Genomic DNA, 16,398 nt, shown 5'->3' with positions numbered 1-16,398 from the left:
TACTCCTAATTTACAATACAAGAGTCTATAACAAACCAAGTTGTGTTTTACCTTTCTCATGCTAGAAAATGTTGAATTGTGGAAGGATGTATCAAAACGAACACCATAATTCTTCTTGGAAAAAGGCAATTGTACCCTTTAGCCTTCATTGCTTGATACAATAAATAGGAAATGTATACATCAGTGAAGTTCTACTCCAGATTTCTTCGCTCCCAAAGCATGAAATACTAATGGTTATAAGTTCCGCAATCATATCCTAAGTTTCAGCTTAAATTTATCTTTTTAAAAAGCAGACAATAAGACACAAATAAATGATCTTGTCCTTTGGATAGCACATGTTTAAAAGGTGTATTATGAAGATTTACCTTATGCCATTACTGCATTTGCACAGGCTTTGGATGGCATATTTCTTTGTTCTGTTGGTTTATGGACAGGTAAATAGTAAATAAAAAGATCAGGAACAGACAAAAAGGCCAGGTGACAAATAATGGCCCGAACAATTAATTCATATATATTAGAAGAGCAACATCCAATCTTTCCAGCTGGTGGACCACTGGAAGTGGTGGCGATGAGAGGGGATGGTTTCACGTGTGTGTGTGCACAGCTTTCACAAATGCAGCTTTGTACACAAGCACACACCACTTCTGCAGCCCAGTTCCAAGCAGGTTGTGGACCGGGAGTTGGGAACCCCTGTATTAGAATGATCACAATCATCACATTGTGAATGTGAGGCATGCATTTATCATCCGTTAAATTCACAATGCCAGATCAAAGATGAATGAAAGCAACGGTTGTTTGACAAAGTATGGCATAATATGGAGAGCCAAACACCAGCAATACTGACTTGTCCTTAGTTGAAATATAATGTATGAAGCAGACACATGACAGACAAGGGAACAGTTTTGGGCTTTAAGCCTAAATGATCAAATCTATTTCTGAAGTTCAGTGCTCACATTTTCAGCGGCCTCAGTTCCTTGATCCTTTGCCACTTCTACTTCCTGCATTACTATTAATCCAAACACAGTAATTATTTATTGAGTAAATAAAGAGATCATAGAAAGATGGCATGTGGGTCATTCTGAGTTTCCCATATGAAGGTTTCTAGATGTTGCTTGGAAATGCTACTAGTTTGCATTACTTATAACAGAATGCCCTTGAATTCTCCCTAAATTTTGTGGTATGACTATCAAAAATTAGCAACATAGTTTCTTGTCATTTTGTTGGTTTATGGACTGGTAAATAGAAAGTAAAAAGATCAGGAACAGACAAAAAAAGCATGGTGGGCATGGGCTAAGGCTTAAAACAAAAAAGGCAGGACAGGAGAGGGAAAAGAAGGGAAGGGAAGACAAGACAAGGCCTGGAGTGAGGGTATCTTACCCTTGTTTGTTTGTGGAGATTCTCAGTCATCCAGATCCTACTTCTCTCAAAGGTACTTTTTCAAAAGACAGATGGACTATTTTTTTCCAAGAAGAAGAAGAAGAAGAAGAAGAAGAAGAAGAAGAAGAAGAAGAAGAAGAAGAAGAAGAAGAAGAAGAAGAAGAAGAAGAAGAAGAAGAAGAAGAAGAAGAAGAAGAAGAAGAAGAAGAAGAAGAAGAAGAAGAAGAAGAAGAAGAAGAAGAAGAAGAACATATAAACTACAAATATATATGTTTGTAGCTTTAAGGAAAAATACTGTAATGTATTATGCTGTGTTCTGGTTGGTTAATTATGCTACAAGTTGCCATAAGCTATAGATCATGGTTTAATTCTCTTTCTCTTTTTCACTGATGATCTCTCTTGATACTGATACTGATTGACTACAGACCAATACTGACTAACTCTGTTTATTTTGATATTCTGTTGATATTGAAGGTTATTTGTTGTATTATGGTTTGATATTTGTCTGCTGTAAAAGACATGGAACCAGTAAGAAGACTTTATAATTGGATATTTCTGGACTGTTAAAAACGTGTATGACATGGACTGTTTATTGGACTGTGCTATTTCTTCAAGTAAACATTAACACAACTTGTTCAACTCTGTGTGGCTATATATTTCTTCATAACTGTTCTCATAAACCATTTTCCATGTGCATATCTTTTTTATACAAGGGTTACTCTGCACATATCCTAACATGTTGTGATGACGGGCCTACCATTATAACTGATGAAGATTCTTGGATGAGAATTGAAACATTTTCTTTTTCTTCATTAAGGGGTGGGAAAACAGGCTGGTGGCCTTTTGAAAAAGCACCTTTGAGACTTGTTTTTGTTCATTTCTTCATATATGCATATTCAGCTGTGATTTAAAAATAATATCTTCTTATAATGGAAGTGTGAGGAAAAAAGAAGCAGGGAAAGTGGCCACTAAGGCTGTGTTAAGTGCATTCAAGATGGGAACACTGTCACTGTAGCCAAAAGAGAGAAAGGGGTTAGAATCCAGCAAGATATTTCTTAAATTGCATTTCTCGCTAGTTTGCCCATGGGAGTTAAGCAGCTTTAAGCTGCTGTGTGAAAAAAGGCTTTTGTGAATATTGCCACAGGCTGGAATAAGGTGATACTTCTCTTGCGGACTGAGAAGCAAAAAAGAACAAGGCTGATCCTGTGATAGATCCTATAACTCAGCACTGCTGTCATCTGCATTTTCATTCTTTTTTGTTAATCTTTTTGGATTTTGTTTAATCGTGTAAGAGGCTTCGAAGGTACCTCCATAAATATGTATGTAAACATATAAAGAATGTTTGCTGGGATTGGGCATGTCTAACTTAATGAAAGGAAGAACTAAATGAACTGTTGTAACTTGAGGACTACCTCTACTACCATAAAATCATACACCCCATTCTTGATTATCTACTAATTGGTCATTTAAACACCCCTTAACACACATTCCTATGTTAAAACATCACAGACAGCTTCTCCTTCCATCTGATTGCTTGCTCCCGCTTTCATGTAAGTCTGCATCATTTCAGGCAACTTAATGGAAAAGCAGGGTGGTATTTCACAATAACAATAGCAATAGCATTTAGACTTACATACTGCTTCACAGTGCTTTACAGCCCTCTCTAAGTGGTTTAAATAGTCAGCATATTGCCCGCCCCCACAACAATCTGAGTCCTCATCCCACTCACCTCGGAAAGATAGAAGGTTGAGTCTAGCTTGAGCTGGTGAGAATTGAACTTCTGGCAGCCGGCAGAATTAGCCTACAATACTGTACTCTAACCACTGCACCACCACAACTCTATCCGAGGTCTTATAAGGTCCACCAAATGCACAAGTTATCAACTCTGAGTCCATAGGGAGTATGGTGCTACAGAGATGATATAAAAATAAAATAATAAAATATAACAAGCACTTTATCAGCTAAAATCTATAGATTGCTTAGGGGTATGTTGCTATGAGAAAACCAAATCTTTCTGGCTAGATTAAAAAAAAGGTGAGTTGGCTCTGTATCGATTCACATGCTGTATCACCTCAGGCCACTGGCTCGCTTTTCTTATCATCCTTGTTAATCACCTCAGGAATGTCTTTTCCCTTCCACTCAAGGGCTTTATTGGCAAAATAATCTGCAAATCACAAATATTACACAGAGCCCTGTAAATTAGTATTATCTTTGCTCGCAACTTATTCTTTCTCTGCCTCTCCCATTAGATGCAATTGTTGTTTTCCTCTTTAAAAACAATTCCAGCTGCCCTCCTGAGAAGTAGGGGATAAGGGGCTATATGTTCCCAGAGTTTCATTAATAATTTGCAAGACAAGAATTATAGGGAAGCATTTCTAGATCTGGATACACCCAGTGATACTGAGGGAAAATGGTGGGAAAAACATGGTTCAACAGTTACAGTAATGCCAGCAGAAATGTTGATTTTGTTGTTACCTTAGGCCTGTTCTGAAATAAATTCATACCACCATTATGCCAAATGAGATATTAGTATTGATAATGACTACAGACAGAGGAAAAGTAGGCATAGAAACAATAGTTCGAGGGTGGATCATTTTTTACTATTACTATGCAACCTACAATCTGTTGGGTTATCCTTTAAGAGAAAGGTAATGCTGCAAACAGAATAACATTAATTTTTAGGCTGACCATATTATTTTTTAGCCCAATACTGAATAATCTTGTGATCATCTAAGAAGAGTATATATCATAAATAGAAAAATAATTTTTGAGGTGAACTAATAATAATAATGAACATCAATAATAAGTCAATATTTACTTATGTAAATAGATAAACAGAATTACCATGAGCATGCAAAAAAGCAACAGAAGCAATTTCTGATTTCCTCTGGTTTCCCCATTACCTTTGATTCTGGCAAAAGGAAGGTTGGAAATCATATTCACGTGTTCATGGAAACACTGAAGTGGCTGCAATTTTGTAAATAAAAGTCACCTGGAGTTTCTTGAAATTTCAGTGCTGTGGAAGTCCTGATTTATTTTATACATTAATTAAGTTAGAAGATTTGAAATAACTTGATTAGAAAAATGTTGTGCCATGCTGCATGTTTGGACTAAGTTGAATGGTACCAAATTACAGACAATGAGACTTTTAGTTGTATATACAAAGGGCTAAAACTATGTTGAAATATTTTTTTGAGGTGTAACTTTAGTTATAGCCAAGATTCTGCTGCTTTGTCAGTGTAAACAATTATGTTAATGTTATTCTTATATGAGAAAAAAATATGTAGGAAAATATTTATTTGACTGATTTCTTTGTCATATTAAAATCTAGGTTTCCATATTTAATGATAACCAAGTTTTCTAACTAAAACACTCTTTTTACATCCCATGTTTTACAGTTTTTTTTTTAAATTTATAGAGTGAACACCTCTTATTCATTTTTTTAAAGATGAAACACATCTGTATAACAGTTTGGAACAAATGTTTTCATGTGCTATTTTAGATTATGGCTCCATCCTTGGCTCTTGTAATTTTTATTGCTTGGATAATTCAGTTGATAAATTTACTTAAGTCTGCAATCCCATATTTGGGGAAAATGTACCAGATTTTCTAGATACTATGAATAATCCCTATTCACAGTTGGTCTGGAATTTTCCTTCCAGCATGTTGTTCTACCGTCAATGTTCTATAGACAATATAGAATAAAAGAGCTTGTAGTGAGCACTCAGGCCTGCAAACGCTTCTTCCCTGGTGTGATTAATAGCACACAAGCAACAACCAAAAGATTCTTCCAGTGTTTATTTATAAGTACATGGAGATGCTGCAGGAGTGCAGAGTGCTAACCTGCCTCCTTGATGCTGTTCTTCATGCTGACAACACTCCCTGAGTCTAAAAAGAGCTGGCTCATCATGCAAGGACTTTTGAGACAGGAATCCTGCCACTGGCAAGCCACAGGTTTATTTATTAGTTTGTTTCTTCAATTGATTTAAATCCTATCTTGCCTCCAAGACCTCAAAGGCAGCAAATACAGCATTCAAGTTTGCCTTCCAAATAGCAGCCTGAAAAATAGTGACTGGCCAAAAGTTACCAGTGAGTACCATGGATAGAAATCATTTGAATTTGCATCTTCCTTGGTTTAATCCAGTATCATTATCATATTCATGTTTCCTGTCTTCAAGGAATGACCAAGTCATCTGCTCAGATCTTCTGACCCTGCTGTGCTATTGTTTTTCCTTTGCATTGTATATATGAAATCAAGCAGGTCAATCCACCCCCACCCACCCCCCAAAAAAGTTAGAACTGCCATTTATTTAGCTGGAATTGGACAACTTGCCACAGCCAACTCTTCATAGCCAACTCACCATGGTTACATTGTCCTGCAGCTAGTTGTGCTGGGGCAAATTGGCCATGGTGAGTTGTCCCATGGTGAGTTGGCTAAGGTGAATTGGCTGTGGCAAGTTGTTGTAGATCCCAATTTAGCTATTAAAATCAACGATGAAGCAGAAAGGTTGAATGTGAAGCAATGATAAGAGAAGCAAAACATTTGTGGAAGGTGAACAGAATGGAGTTCATCCAAACTCCCAGATGCCAAATTATGGTCAAGTAGTTCATAGTTGGTATTTTCTCTTAGAGCAATGTTTCTCAAACTTGGCAATTTTAAAAATACATGGAGTTCAATTTTCAGAATTCCCCAGGGAATTGAAGTTTGCACATGTTAAAGTTGCCAAGTTTGAGGAAGACTATACTAGAGCACATTTCATGTGTTAAATATGTGTGTATATATAATTTACTTCCAAAAATATTTTGATTGGATAGGGGAAAATAACAGTATTGTTTAATAAGTGTAATATTTTTTTTGCAACAGTTTTAGTCCCGTTATAAATGCCAAAGCTATTCGATTGAAATTATGTTATGTAAGGTCTAGAGAAGAATAGTGTTGTGTTGAGGGCTTTCCAATTTTGCATCTATAATGACAAGATAACCTATCAAAATATTATGAAAGACAAACATGAAACAAAAGCTCATTATTATTACATTATACATCAAAAAAGATAATGAAAATACAATAGTTTTCAGGGTCCTCAGATGACATTCTCTAAAGACTCATTTCAGTTAGAGTTAAGGACAGTAAGTCATGCTTTATGAATGCCTATATATTGATATTTTTTTAGCTGAAAGGAACACCAGCTGTAAAATATACTCTACTCAAGGGATTATCTCTATATTAGATTATTTGCTTCTTTCCTCCCACCACCCCCACATTAAACTTCATAGAGAAACATTTCATTCTTGACAGTTGATTACTATTTTTTGACCAATCAACTTCTTTGTCCACTTTCAGGAAAAGAAACTTTAATTTAACTGCACTACACTGCTAGTAGTACAATTCAGTTGGAAATATTATGAGGAAGCAGCTTTGCAAAGGAAAAGAAACAAATAAATTAAAATACTGTACTTTGAAAATATAATCTGCATTCCATTCCTCTTATAAATGTGTTCAGGGATTATCATCATTTTAGCCTTTTTTTTAAAAAAAATCAGAATAGAGCTGGAATGGATCTTGTAGGTCTTCTAATCCAATACCCGGGTCAAGCAGGACACCATGTATCCTTTCAGACAAGTGGCTGTCCAGTCTCTTCTTAAAAACCTCCAGTGATGAAGCACCCACAATTTCTGAAGGCAAGATATTCCACTAGTTAATTGTTCTCACTGTTAGGAAAGTTTCTCCTTAATTCCAGGTTGCTTTTCTCCTTGATTAGTTTCCATCCATTGTTTCATGTCTTTCCTTCTGGTGCTTTGGAAAATAACTTGACCCCCTCTTCTTTGTGACAGCCCCTCAAATACTGGAATACTGCTATCATGTCACCCCTAGTCCTTCTTTTCTTTAGACTAGACAGACCCAATTCCTGAAACTTTTCTACATATCTTTTTGTCTTCAGGCCTTTAATCATCTCTTCTTCTCTGCGCTTTTTCCAAAGTCTCAACATCTTTTTGTCATAACCAAAACTGAATGCAGTATTCCAGGTGCAGCCTTAATAAGGCTTTATAAAGTAGTGCTAATACTTCATATAATTTTGATTCTATGCCTCTGTTTATACAATCAAGGATTATATTAGCTTTTTTGGCTGCTGCAGCACACTGTTGGCTCATATTTAAGTGATCATCAAGGTCTCTCTCACAGTTACTGTTTCTGAGCCAGGGTTCACCTAATCTGTACTTCAGAGGTGGTATTCAGCAGGTTCTAACCAATTCTGGTAATGGAAATTTTGAATAGTTTGGAGAACTGGCAAATATCACCTCTGACTGGCCCCACCCCATCTATTGTCTGCCTCCCGAGTCCCAGCTGATTGGCTGGGTCTTCTTTTGTTGCCCTGCACAGGAGAACAGAGCTGGAAACCAGGTTAGTGCGGTGGGGAGGGAATGGAGATTTTGCAGTATCCTTCCCCTGCTATGCCCACCAAGCTATGTCCACCAAGTAACATCATGCCCACCAAGCCATGACCACAGAACCGGAAGTAAAAAAAAATGAATCCCACCACAGCTGCACTTGTAGGTGGAACCTGGCTCAAAAACAGTAATTGTAACAGTAATTGTAATTAAGCCTCCAGGTATTCAACCATGGTCCCTAAGTTTCCTATCCAGCAAGGCCAACATTCAAGACTAATGAATTGCATCCAAATTTAGACCCCCAGGACTGGGGAAGGATAATCATATCAAAATGCTGTCACAAGTGGTCCTCTTTATACACTCTAAAAGGGCTTATATTATTGATTTGTATTAAATAACTTAATTTTAATTTAATAATATTATTTCTTCTTTTTGATAAATTGCACCACATTTTCTTCGGTCGGTCAACTATTATAAGCACATTAAACTGCTACATGTATACAATAATAAATAATAGTTTGGTCATTTGTTTTTCAACATGTTATTACCATGAGCTATTGCCATCATGCATATCAGGTATATTCTTGCTGCAATTATTGTAAATTGTTTAATTAGACAGCTTTCACCAAATTCTGTATTTGCTCTGCAATTTAAGATTACTTTACAAGCTCAAATAATTAGCATTTTCTTCCAATTCTAGGAAATTGTTATTTATTTAACTGCTGTCATAACCACGAAAAAAAATCTCATAATCTTATGTTCCTTTCTTTAGCATGTTATTGAACTGGAAAAGGAACATTATGAAAAAAAGAGTATTATTAGGATCAAACAAATGTGCTACATTATATACTTTAAGCAAACATAGCCAGAAATTCTGAGATCTCAAGCAGAATGAGATATGTGTAGGTTGTGTAAACAGAAATAAAATAGATTGTGGTAGTCTGGTCCCCTCTCAGAAATTAATTAAAATAATAAAGGTAAATTAAAGCAAATTGAATCATGAATTATCAGATGGAGACATCTGCTATAAGGTGAGCTTCCTCAAGTCATTCTATGTTATCTCATTGTGTGGGGAGGGGCTCCTACAAGGCACAAGTAAGGACGTAAAAGGACATAAAAGCATAAAAATTGTCCTAACTGCCCAACTGCTCAAACCAAACCTTTATATAAAACAGCAGTGATACAGGATGATTTGGGAGGATGAGGGTCAGCTTAGCGATAACAGCCGTTCCTCAACAGCACGGTAAGTGCCATCCATTTTGAATTTAACCATTCCACCATTATCAGGCACCATACTATCGATCATTTTATATTTTCAATCCATGTGATTTTCTTGGCAATGCCTGGCGAAAGGAAGTGGTAAATCATTCCTCTATTTTACCAAGGGAATCAAATGGACACGGTATTGATGCTTCTGAATTCTGGTGTTTGAAAAACTGCCTGAGAATACAATGTGCATGGTAAGAAAACACAAATGGATCCTAGAACAAGTCAAGAATTGGAGATTCTTACTTGAAGCACAAATGGCAAAGGCCAAATTATCATACTTTGAGGAAGTTATGTGTAGATCTAGCTCTTTTGAGAAGCCCATTATCTTGGAAAAGATAGAAGGAAAGAAAATAACACTCAACAAATGTTTCTTAGCCTTAGGAAAAATATTCAGGGATTTCCCTAATGCCTGGCAGTCATTCAAGAGAAACTTAGAACATAGAACAATAGAGTTGGAAGAGATCTTGGAAGTCTTCTAGTCTAATTTCCTGCTCAAGCAGAAGAGCCTATACCATTTCAGATAAATGGTTGTCCAGTTTCTTTTTGAAAGCCTCCAGTGGTCAATCAGAATACAGCTGAAAGGGACCTTGGAGGTCTTCTAGTCCAGCCCCTGTTAAAACAGGAGACCCTATAACATTTCAGATAGTGGCTGTCCAGTCTCTTCTTAAAAATCTCCATCACTGGTTAATTATCCTCACTGTTAGGAAGTTTCTGCTTAATTCCAAGTTCCATTTCTCCTTGATTAGTTTCTATCCATTGTTTCTTGTCCTGCCCTCTTTTGCTTTGGAAAATAAATTGACCCCCCTCGTCTTTGTGACAGCCTCTCAATAATGCTATCATGTCCCCCTAGTCTTTCTTTTCTCTAGACTTGCCAAACCCAAATTTAAATGATGGAGAGAACCCACAACTTCTGAAGAGCAAGCTATTCAATTGGTTGATTATTCATACCATATTCTCCTTACTTCTCTCCTTGGTTAGTTTTCAACCATTGGTGGGGGGTTTTTTGTCTTGCCTTTTGGTGCTTTGAAAAATAGTTTGACCCTCCTCATCTTTGTAGGAGCCCCTCAAATATTTACTCAAATAGTTCTAAATGGGAGATTGACTATCAAGATCAAGGGGACTAATACTAATACCACTCTATAAAGCCTTAGTAAGATCACACCTAGAGTACTGCATCCAGTTTTGTTCACCACATTATAAAAAAGATGTTGAGACTCTAGAAAAAGTACAGAGAAGAGCAACCAGGATGATTAGGGGACTGGAGGCTAAAACATAGAATGAACGGTTGCAGGAACTGGGCTTGGCTAGTCTAGTAAAGAGAAGGACCAGGGGAGACATGATAGCAGTCTTCCAATATTTGAGGGGCTGCCACAGGGAGGAAGGAGTCAAGCTATTTTCTAAAGCACCTGTAGGCCAGACAAGGAATAATAGATGGAAACTGAAGGAGAGATTTAACCTTTAATAAGGAGAAACTTTCTGACAGTGAGAACAGTCAACCGATAGAACAGCTTGCCCTTGGAATTTGTGGGAGCACCATTATTTGAGACTTTCAAGAAGAGATTGGACTGCCATTTGCCAGAAACGGTATAGGGTCTCCCGCTTGGGTAGGGGGTTGGACTAGATGACCTACAAGGTCCCTTCCAATTCTGATTATCTGTTATCTGTTATTTTGCTAATGTGGTAAAAAGAGCTGTGCTAAAAATGCCCATCCATTAGACTTAGTCTCGTTGCAGTTCTGGACCCCAAGTCCACTAGATGATTTCCAAGGCATCCATTCCAGTTCTGTACAAAACATCCATGACATATATTATAGATCCCATTATGCCCCAGATAAACCAGATGCTGTATGGCAGATGCAGTTACATAATTCAGATAGTATCTGCTTTCACTTTTACTTATTTCAAAGTTCTATTGTGCATTCCGCTTGACAGGATATCTATAAATAATGCAATTTCCTGCCGCATGATTGATAATGGATTTATTTTTCTGGTACTCCTAACATGCTATTTGATATCTTATCAACCTAAGGAAAACATTGCTGCCAAAACCTGACATGTTTATCCTTGCAAAGTCAAACCAAACTGGTTATCTCAATGGGATAGCTCTTTGCAATAATCTTCTGTTGAGCTTAAGCAATTTTACAGAGATATACTGTAACAGCTATTTTAAAAAGTACATCACTGAAATGCTTCACTGTTTATATCTGATGAAATTTTTCTCTCAAAAAAAGAAAGAAAGAAGTCAAGATAGGATTTTAGGCTTATCTCCCTTATACTGATAAGACAAAGTGTTTTTTGTCCTTTTAAAAATCTACATGAATACCTATATTTTAATATATAACTGGCAATCATTTCTATAAGCCATCTTTAAATATTGGCTGATTCACAACATTTTTGCATCCACAGCTCCTAGGTAAATTCTATGAATTTCAATGGAGGTTATTGGCAGGTAAATAGGGACATGCTTGCCATCTAAATATATTAAATAAATACATCACACATATTCAGTCAGGATTCATGTAAATGGTGCAGCTTTCTTGATTAGCTAACCAAAAATGGCACACCGCCCAACAGATAAATCTTCTGAGTTATTTTTTTTTAATGCAAGGTCTTATTGATAGCCCCAGTCCCTCTACTGTTCAGTAAATGGGTGGTTTTGTTCTATGATGAATAGTTTGAACTGACAGTATCCTTTGAAATCAGCCTTTCTAGGTGAACAGAACTTTTGATGATTATTCCCAGAATTATTTATAAGATATGATCAAGCATTACCCCTCAAACTGTAAATCGGAGGAGTCAAGTGGAAGTTTGTTAGTTTTATCGTTACTTTTTCTTTCAATAATCTTTCTTAGCCAATAAGCTCTCCGTGATTTCTCTCTCGCATCGAAGGCTCCACTTCATACAAATCTCCACTTTGTATAAATCACACCCTCATGGAACGAATGCTAATGCAGCATCTTTTCTCCACTTTCAGTCATTTCTGATGACTTTCACTTTCAAAAATAATTCCACAGAATTGCTCTCTTGGTGTTTAAGGCTTACCAGCATCACTTCCAGCCATCTCTCTCGCTCCCTCTCCCCTATCTCGTCAGCTCTTTTCTCAATAGGATTTCCACAAAATAGACTTGCCCTTCTATCAAGGGTTCTCTTCATTGATACACCGAATGGCCTGATCACCTTTTCCCAGTTAATAAATCCATTTTTTTTAAAAAAAACAACTTATCAGAACCTTTAACCATTTGTTTTATCTCACTATTATCAGCCAAAATACATTTGCCACATGACCAGTATAAATGAGGTTTTACTATATTCTAAGCATTTTTAAAAGAGTAAGTTGAAGTTTGGATTCTGTGGCAACCATTCTTCAATTAGCTACTGTTCGTTCCTACAGCACCGAAATATTATATTGATTAACAAGCAAAAACTCATACCTTGGAAAGGTGATGTCAAAACTGGGATTTTTATTGGTGACAAAGTCAGCACATGACATGGTTGGATACTTGAAGGTGGTCCCTGAGGGGACTCAGCATCTATGGATAGCATGGCTGCTGCAAAGGCAATTGTCTGGTTGCCTCCAGTTTGTTTAAGTGAACCAGCTGAGAAAGAAAAAAAATGAATTGGTTTTATGTTCATTGCACATTTGAAGGTCTTTAACATTCATATAAAATATATTGCTTAGCAGTTCATCTCTGTCATCGTCATTTGATGACAGATTGCTTCAAAATAGTTTTCTTCTTTCTTCTTCAGATAGATAGATAGATAGATGATAGATAGATAGATAGATAGATAGATAGATAGATAGATAGATAGATAGATAGATAGACAGACAGACAGACACATGTTGCCTGGCTTATAGAACAAAACAACTTCCCCACTTTTCATAAAGGAACAACAATGAATCAGATATTAAAGTTCAAAATTACTGCTGACCAATCAATAAAATATAATTTTAATTTAAAATGGTATAGGTTAAAACTCTTGCTCAACATGGAGTGCATTGCATTTTTTAAAAAAAAAAAACAAGCACTGTACAAATAAGTGGGGAAAAGAATAATATACTTCTTTCTGAAACCTGTTTTAAAGGCAGAATTAGGTGTTAGGAGTTCAAATGCTATATCATAATGGGGCTACCATATATAATTTAGTGATATAAATGTCTCCATGGTTACCATTTCAGTTATTATTGTTTCAGAGTATACATTTGCTTGGTGTGAAATACTTTTAGTAGTGGGTGGGCTTAATTTCATTAAAGAACTTATATCAAGAAAAAGAAGGCAGAGCGAAGTTTTAGAGAAAGGCCAAAGTAATGAAGTGATGGATGAGATCTAGGTTCTCAACTTCAACAACATTAAGATGTTGGACTTCAACGCCCGGCATTCAGGAGGTCTTGGGAATCCTGGGAGTTGAGATACATCCATCTTCACATTGATGAAGTTAGGAAACAATGAAGATAGATGGAGAAATTTGCAATTTAGATTTCAGGCAAACTGACTCTGATGTTCTTTAGCAGCCTGGTTGGGCAAAGAGAAAGCTAGAAAGAAGAGGACTGACTCAACAAAAGCAAAGAGACAAAATGGAGCAAAGGAGGGAGAAAAGCTAGAAATGATCTAAAAGAAACCAAGAGAAATTGCATGTTGGTAGAAAGAGGATGTGGGGAGGGGAAATGAGTTGTGTCACCAGATCTCAGCTGTAAAAAATGGCTACAAAAAAAGTAGTTTCTTGTATTAATTTTCTTTCTTTCATTTTTTTTCTTTTTGCATCCTTAACTGGTAAGAAAGTAGGGAAGGAAGAGAAAAGGCATAATTCAATTTTCCCTCTCTTAACTGCCTTCCATTTCTGAACCTCTATGACCTATCAGGTTCACGCAAGATGTTTTCAAAATGGTCACTTCAAGCATTGATTGATACACAGCTGCCTTCTTCTCCCAGCCAGGTGACCTTGAAGCAGCATCTTGGGAAGATACAGAGGTTACTTTCACTTTATCCCAAGCATTCTCTCTCTCCCATTCATTCTCTCCAGAGTTCATGGTAGACTGTCACCGCATGGTAGCAAAGCACACCAGCAAGCATAAAGTGGCAGCTGACAGACAGTGACTAAGTGACAGTGACTAAGATGGGGTGTCATTTTAAGAGAAAGAATATTGTTATGTCATTCTATCCAAGCCCAACACAATTGTAATAAATGAATACATGTAAATGTATATTATTTCAGTGAAGCAGTGACTGAATGAAAGCAGTGCTGCCTAGTGTATTTTTCCATGCAAATGTAGGTCATTTCTATGCAACACAGCCTATCCCAACCTGTCACTCTCCGTATTAATAGAATTTACAGTTACAAAGTGAATCAACCAATGCTGGCTCAGAAGCATGGAAGTTGTAATAGATCTGAAGGTACCAAATCAGGGAAGCCAGCATATATTCAAAATGCCCTTTTACACTTTATTCCAAAAAGAAAAAGGAAAAGATATTATTGCAATATAATAAAATTCTTTTCTTCCAAAGAACAAAACTAAATTAAATAATGGATAACATAGAAATACCACTTCATTACTAGGAGGAAATTATCTCCAATGCTTTCTCTTCATAATATTTACTTTTTGGGAAGATAGGGGATACATGTCTTGCTTGATCATAGCTCAAAAACAAGAAAAGAAAAAAAAAATCTTAAGGAAAGTTAATTTGACAAATGCCACCTGTTCTCATCTCTACATTGGATAATGGAAGAAACCAATTTAAATAAACCATTAGCTTATTGTGTTTTTCAGTAAATCTATTTAATTGACAAGGAAGTCCTTCAGACATTATGGCAATAAGTAAGTCAGCCAAAAGCCATAGTTGGAGATGACTCATGATCTTAGATATTTCATAACGGGTGCATGTTTTAGGATTCCTTTTGAAGATCAGCAGAATCCTAGACCTGTTCCTTGTTGCTGTTTCACTTATGTTCACATTTATGGCTCTTTATCTAATGGAACTTAAAGACTGGACACTTCAACTGTCACTTCAACTGACACCTCTTGTCATTATGGCACATGAATGGCTAAATAATTATATTTCAGAATTGTGAAAGCAGGAAACAGAAAGGCAATAATGTTAATAAAAGACTTGCAATATTCCTACCCAGAAAAAAGTTTCTCTCTCTCTCTCTCTCTGTGCATGTTTTCTTTATTGTTTGTGTTTTCTTTACAGCCAAAACTTTCTCCCTGATTGTGCCCTCGGGAGTAAAATCAATAGTTGGCTTATTGTTGCAATAAAAGTAAATATATCTTCATCAAAATCAAAAACATTGATTATCAATTCTGTAGCTGATCTCGTTCCTCAGAGTTATTTTAAGCAGCTGGCCTCTTCATAGGGAATGATTCTTCAGTGTTAGAATTAAGTTTTACTTAATGGAAAATAATGGTTTTAAATGTATTTTTAATGAATGAATCCTGTAAGGCTATCCTATAGGGTTGGTCTGTCAATCTTGCATCAATCTGTTGCACCCAATTGCTATGTAAGTGTTGAAAGGAGCAACATGATGTATGTGGAGGGCAAAGGATTAGAAAATGCTATTCTAGATAATATGTACCGGTACATTGCAAAGATCTAGTGGGATATTCTATGTCTCCATTAACCTTTTATGGAGACTATGTCTTCTGTTGGTGGCAGAAGGTAGTTTTCATTTTCAACTACAAGGTTTCAAAACTGTTTTCTGTGTTGACAGAATTAGAAAACCGTAGAATGCAAAGCTTGGGAGAAACATAGGAGATCATTTTCTGCAACTCTGTCCCATGAAAGAATCCACTACTAAGCAGTTTTGATAGATGGCCATCGAGCTTTTAAATACTTCAAGGAAAGGAGATGCTATCATTTCCAAGTCAGTTTGTTCTTTTGAACAACTCTTACTATGAGGTTATTTTTTTGCCTGTCAAACCAAAATATATTTTCTTCTATTTTAAACCTCTTGTTGAATTAAGGTCCTGTTTACTGACAAATCTACCCTATTCTCCATATGACAGTTCTTCCTTGAAAGTTTGTTACCATGAAAATCTATTCTCCTGGCCAAACATGTCCATCTATTGCAGCCTTTCCTTATAAGTTTTTTGTTTCAGGCCTCATATTATATTAGCTGCTGTCTTCTGATGTCTTCCACTTTGCAAATGTCCTTCCTACAACCTAATGGCCAAAACCCAACTAGTATTGTTAGTGTGGAAAAATAACAATGACTTTTCATGTTGATAGATGATAGATCGATAGATCGATAGATAGATGATAGATCAATTGATCGATCGATAGATAGATAGATAGATAGATAGATGAGAGAGAGAGAGAGAGAGAGAGAGAGATATGATGGATGGATTGAAGAAAGAGAGAGAGAATAGAAA

General features: G+C 36.3%; 1 protein-coding gene across 3 annotated transcripts in view; it reads right to left on the bottom strand.

Annotated features, from left to right (window-relative positions):
• TCERG1L (transcription elongation regulator 1 like) overlaps positions 1-16,398 on the bottom strand; it is a 177,945-nt gene that overhangs the window by 141,724 nt on the left and 19,823 nt on the right. For all 3 annotated transcript variants that reach the window (XM_026710607.2, XM_087932519.1, XM_087932520.1), the window contains exon 4: positions 12,464-12,628. In XM_026710607.2, coding sequence (XP_026566392.1) covers positions 12,464-12,628 — 165 coding nt within the window. The remainder of the gene's footprint in view (positions 1-12,463; positions 12,629-16,398) is intronic.

Source organism: Pseudonaja textilis, chromosome 4, assembly GCF_049901715.1.
Source record: "Pseudonaja textilis isolate UNSWEBS1 chromosome 4, rPseTex1.2, whole genome shotgun sequence".
NCBI lineage: Eukaryota > Metazoa > Chordata > Lepidosauria > Squamata > Elapidae > Pseudonaja > Pseudonaja textilis.
The sequence above is the reverse complement of the archived record's forward strand: the minus strand, read 5'-3'. Positions and strand labels throughout refer to the sequence as shown.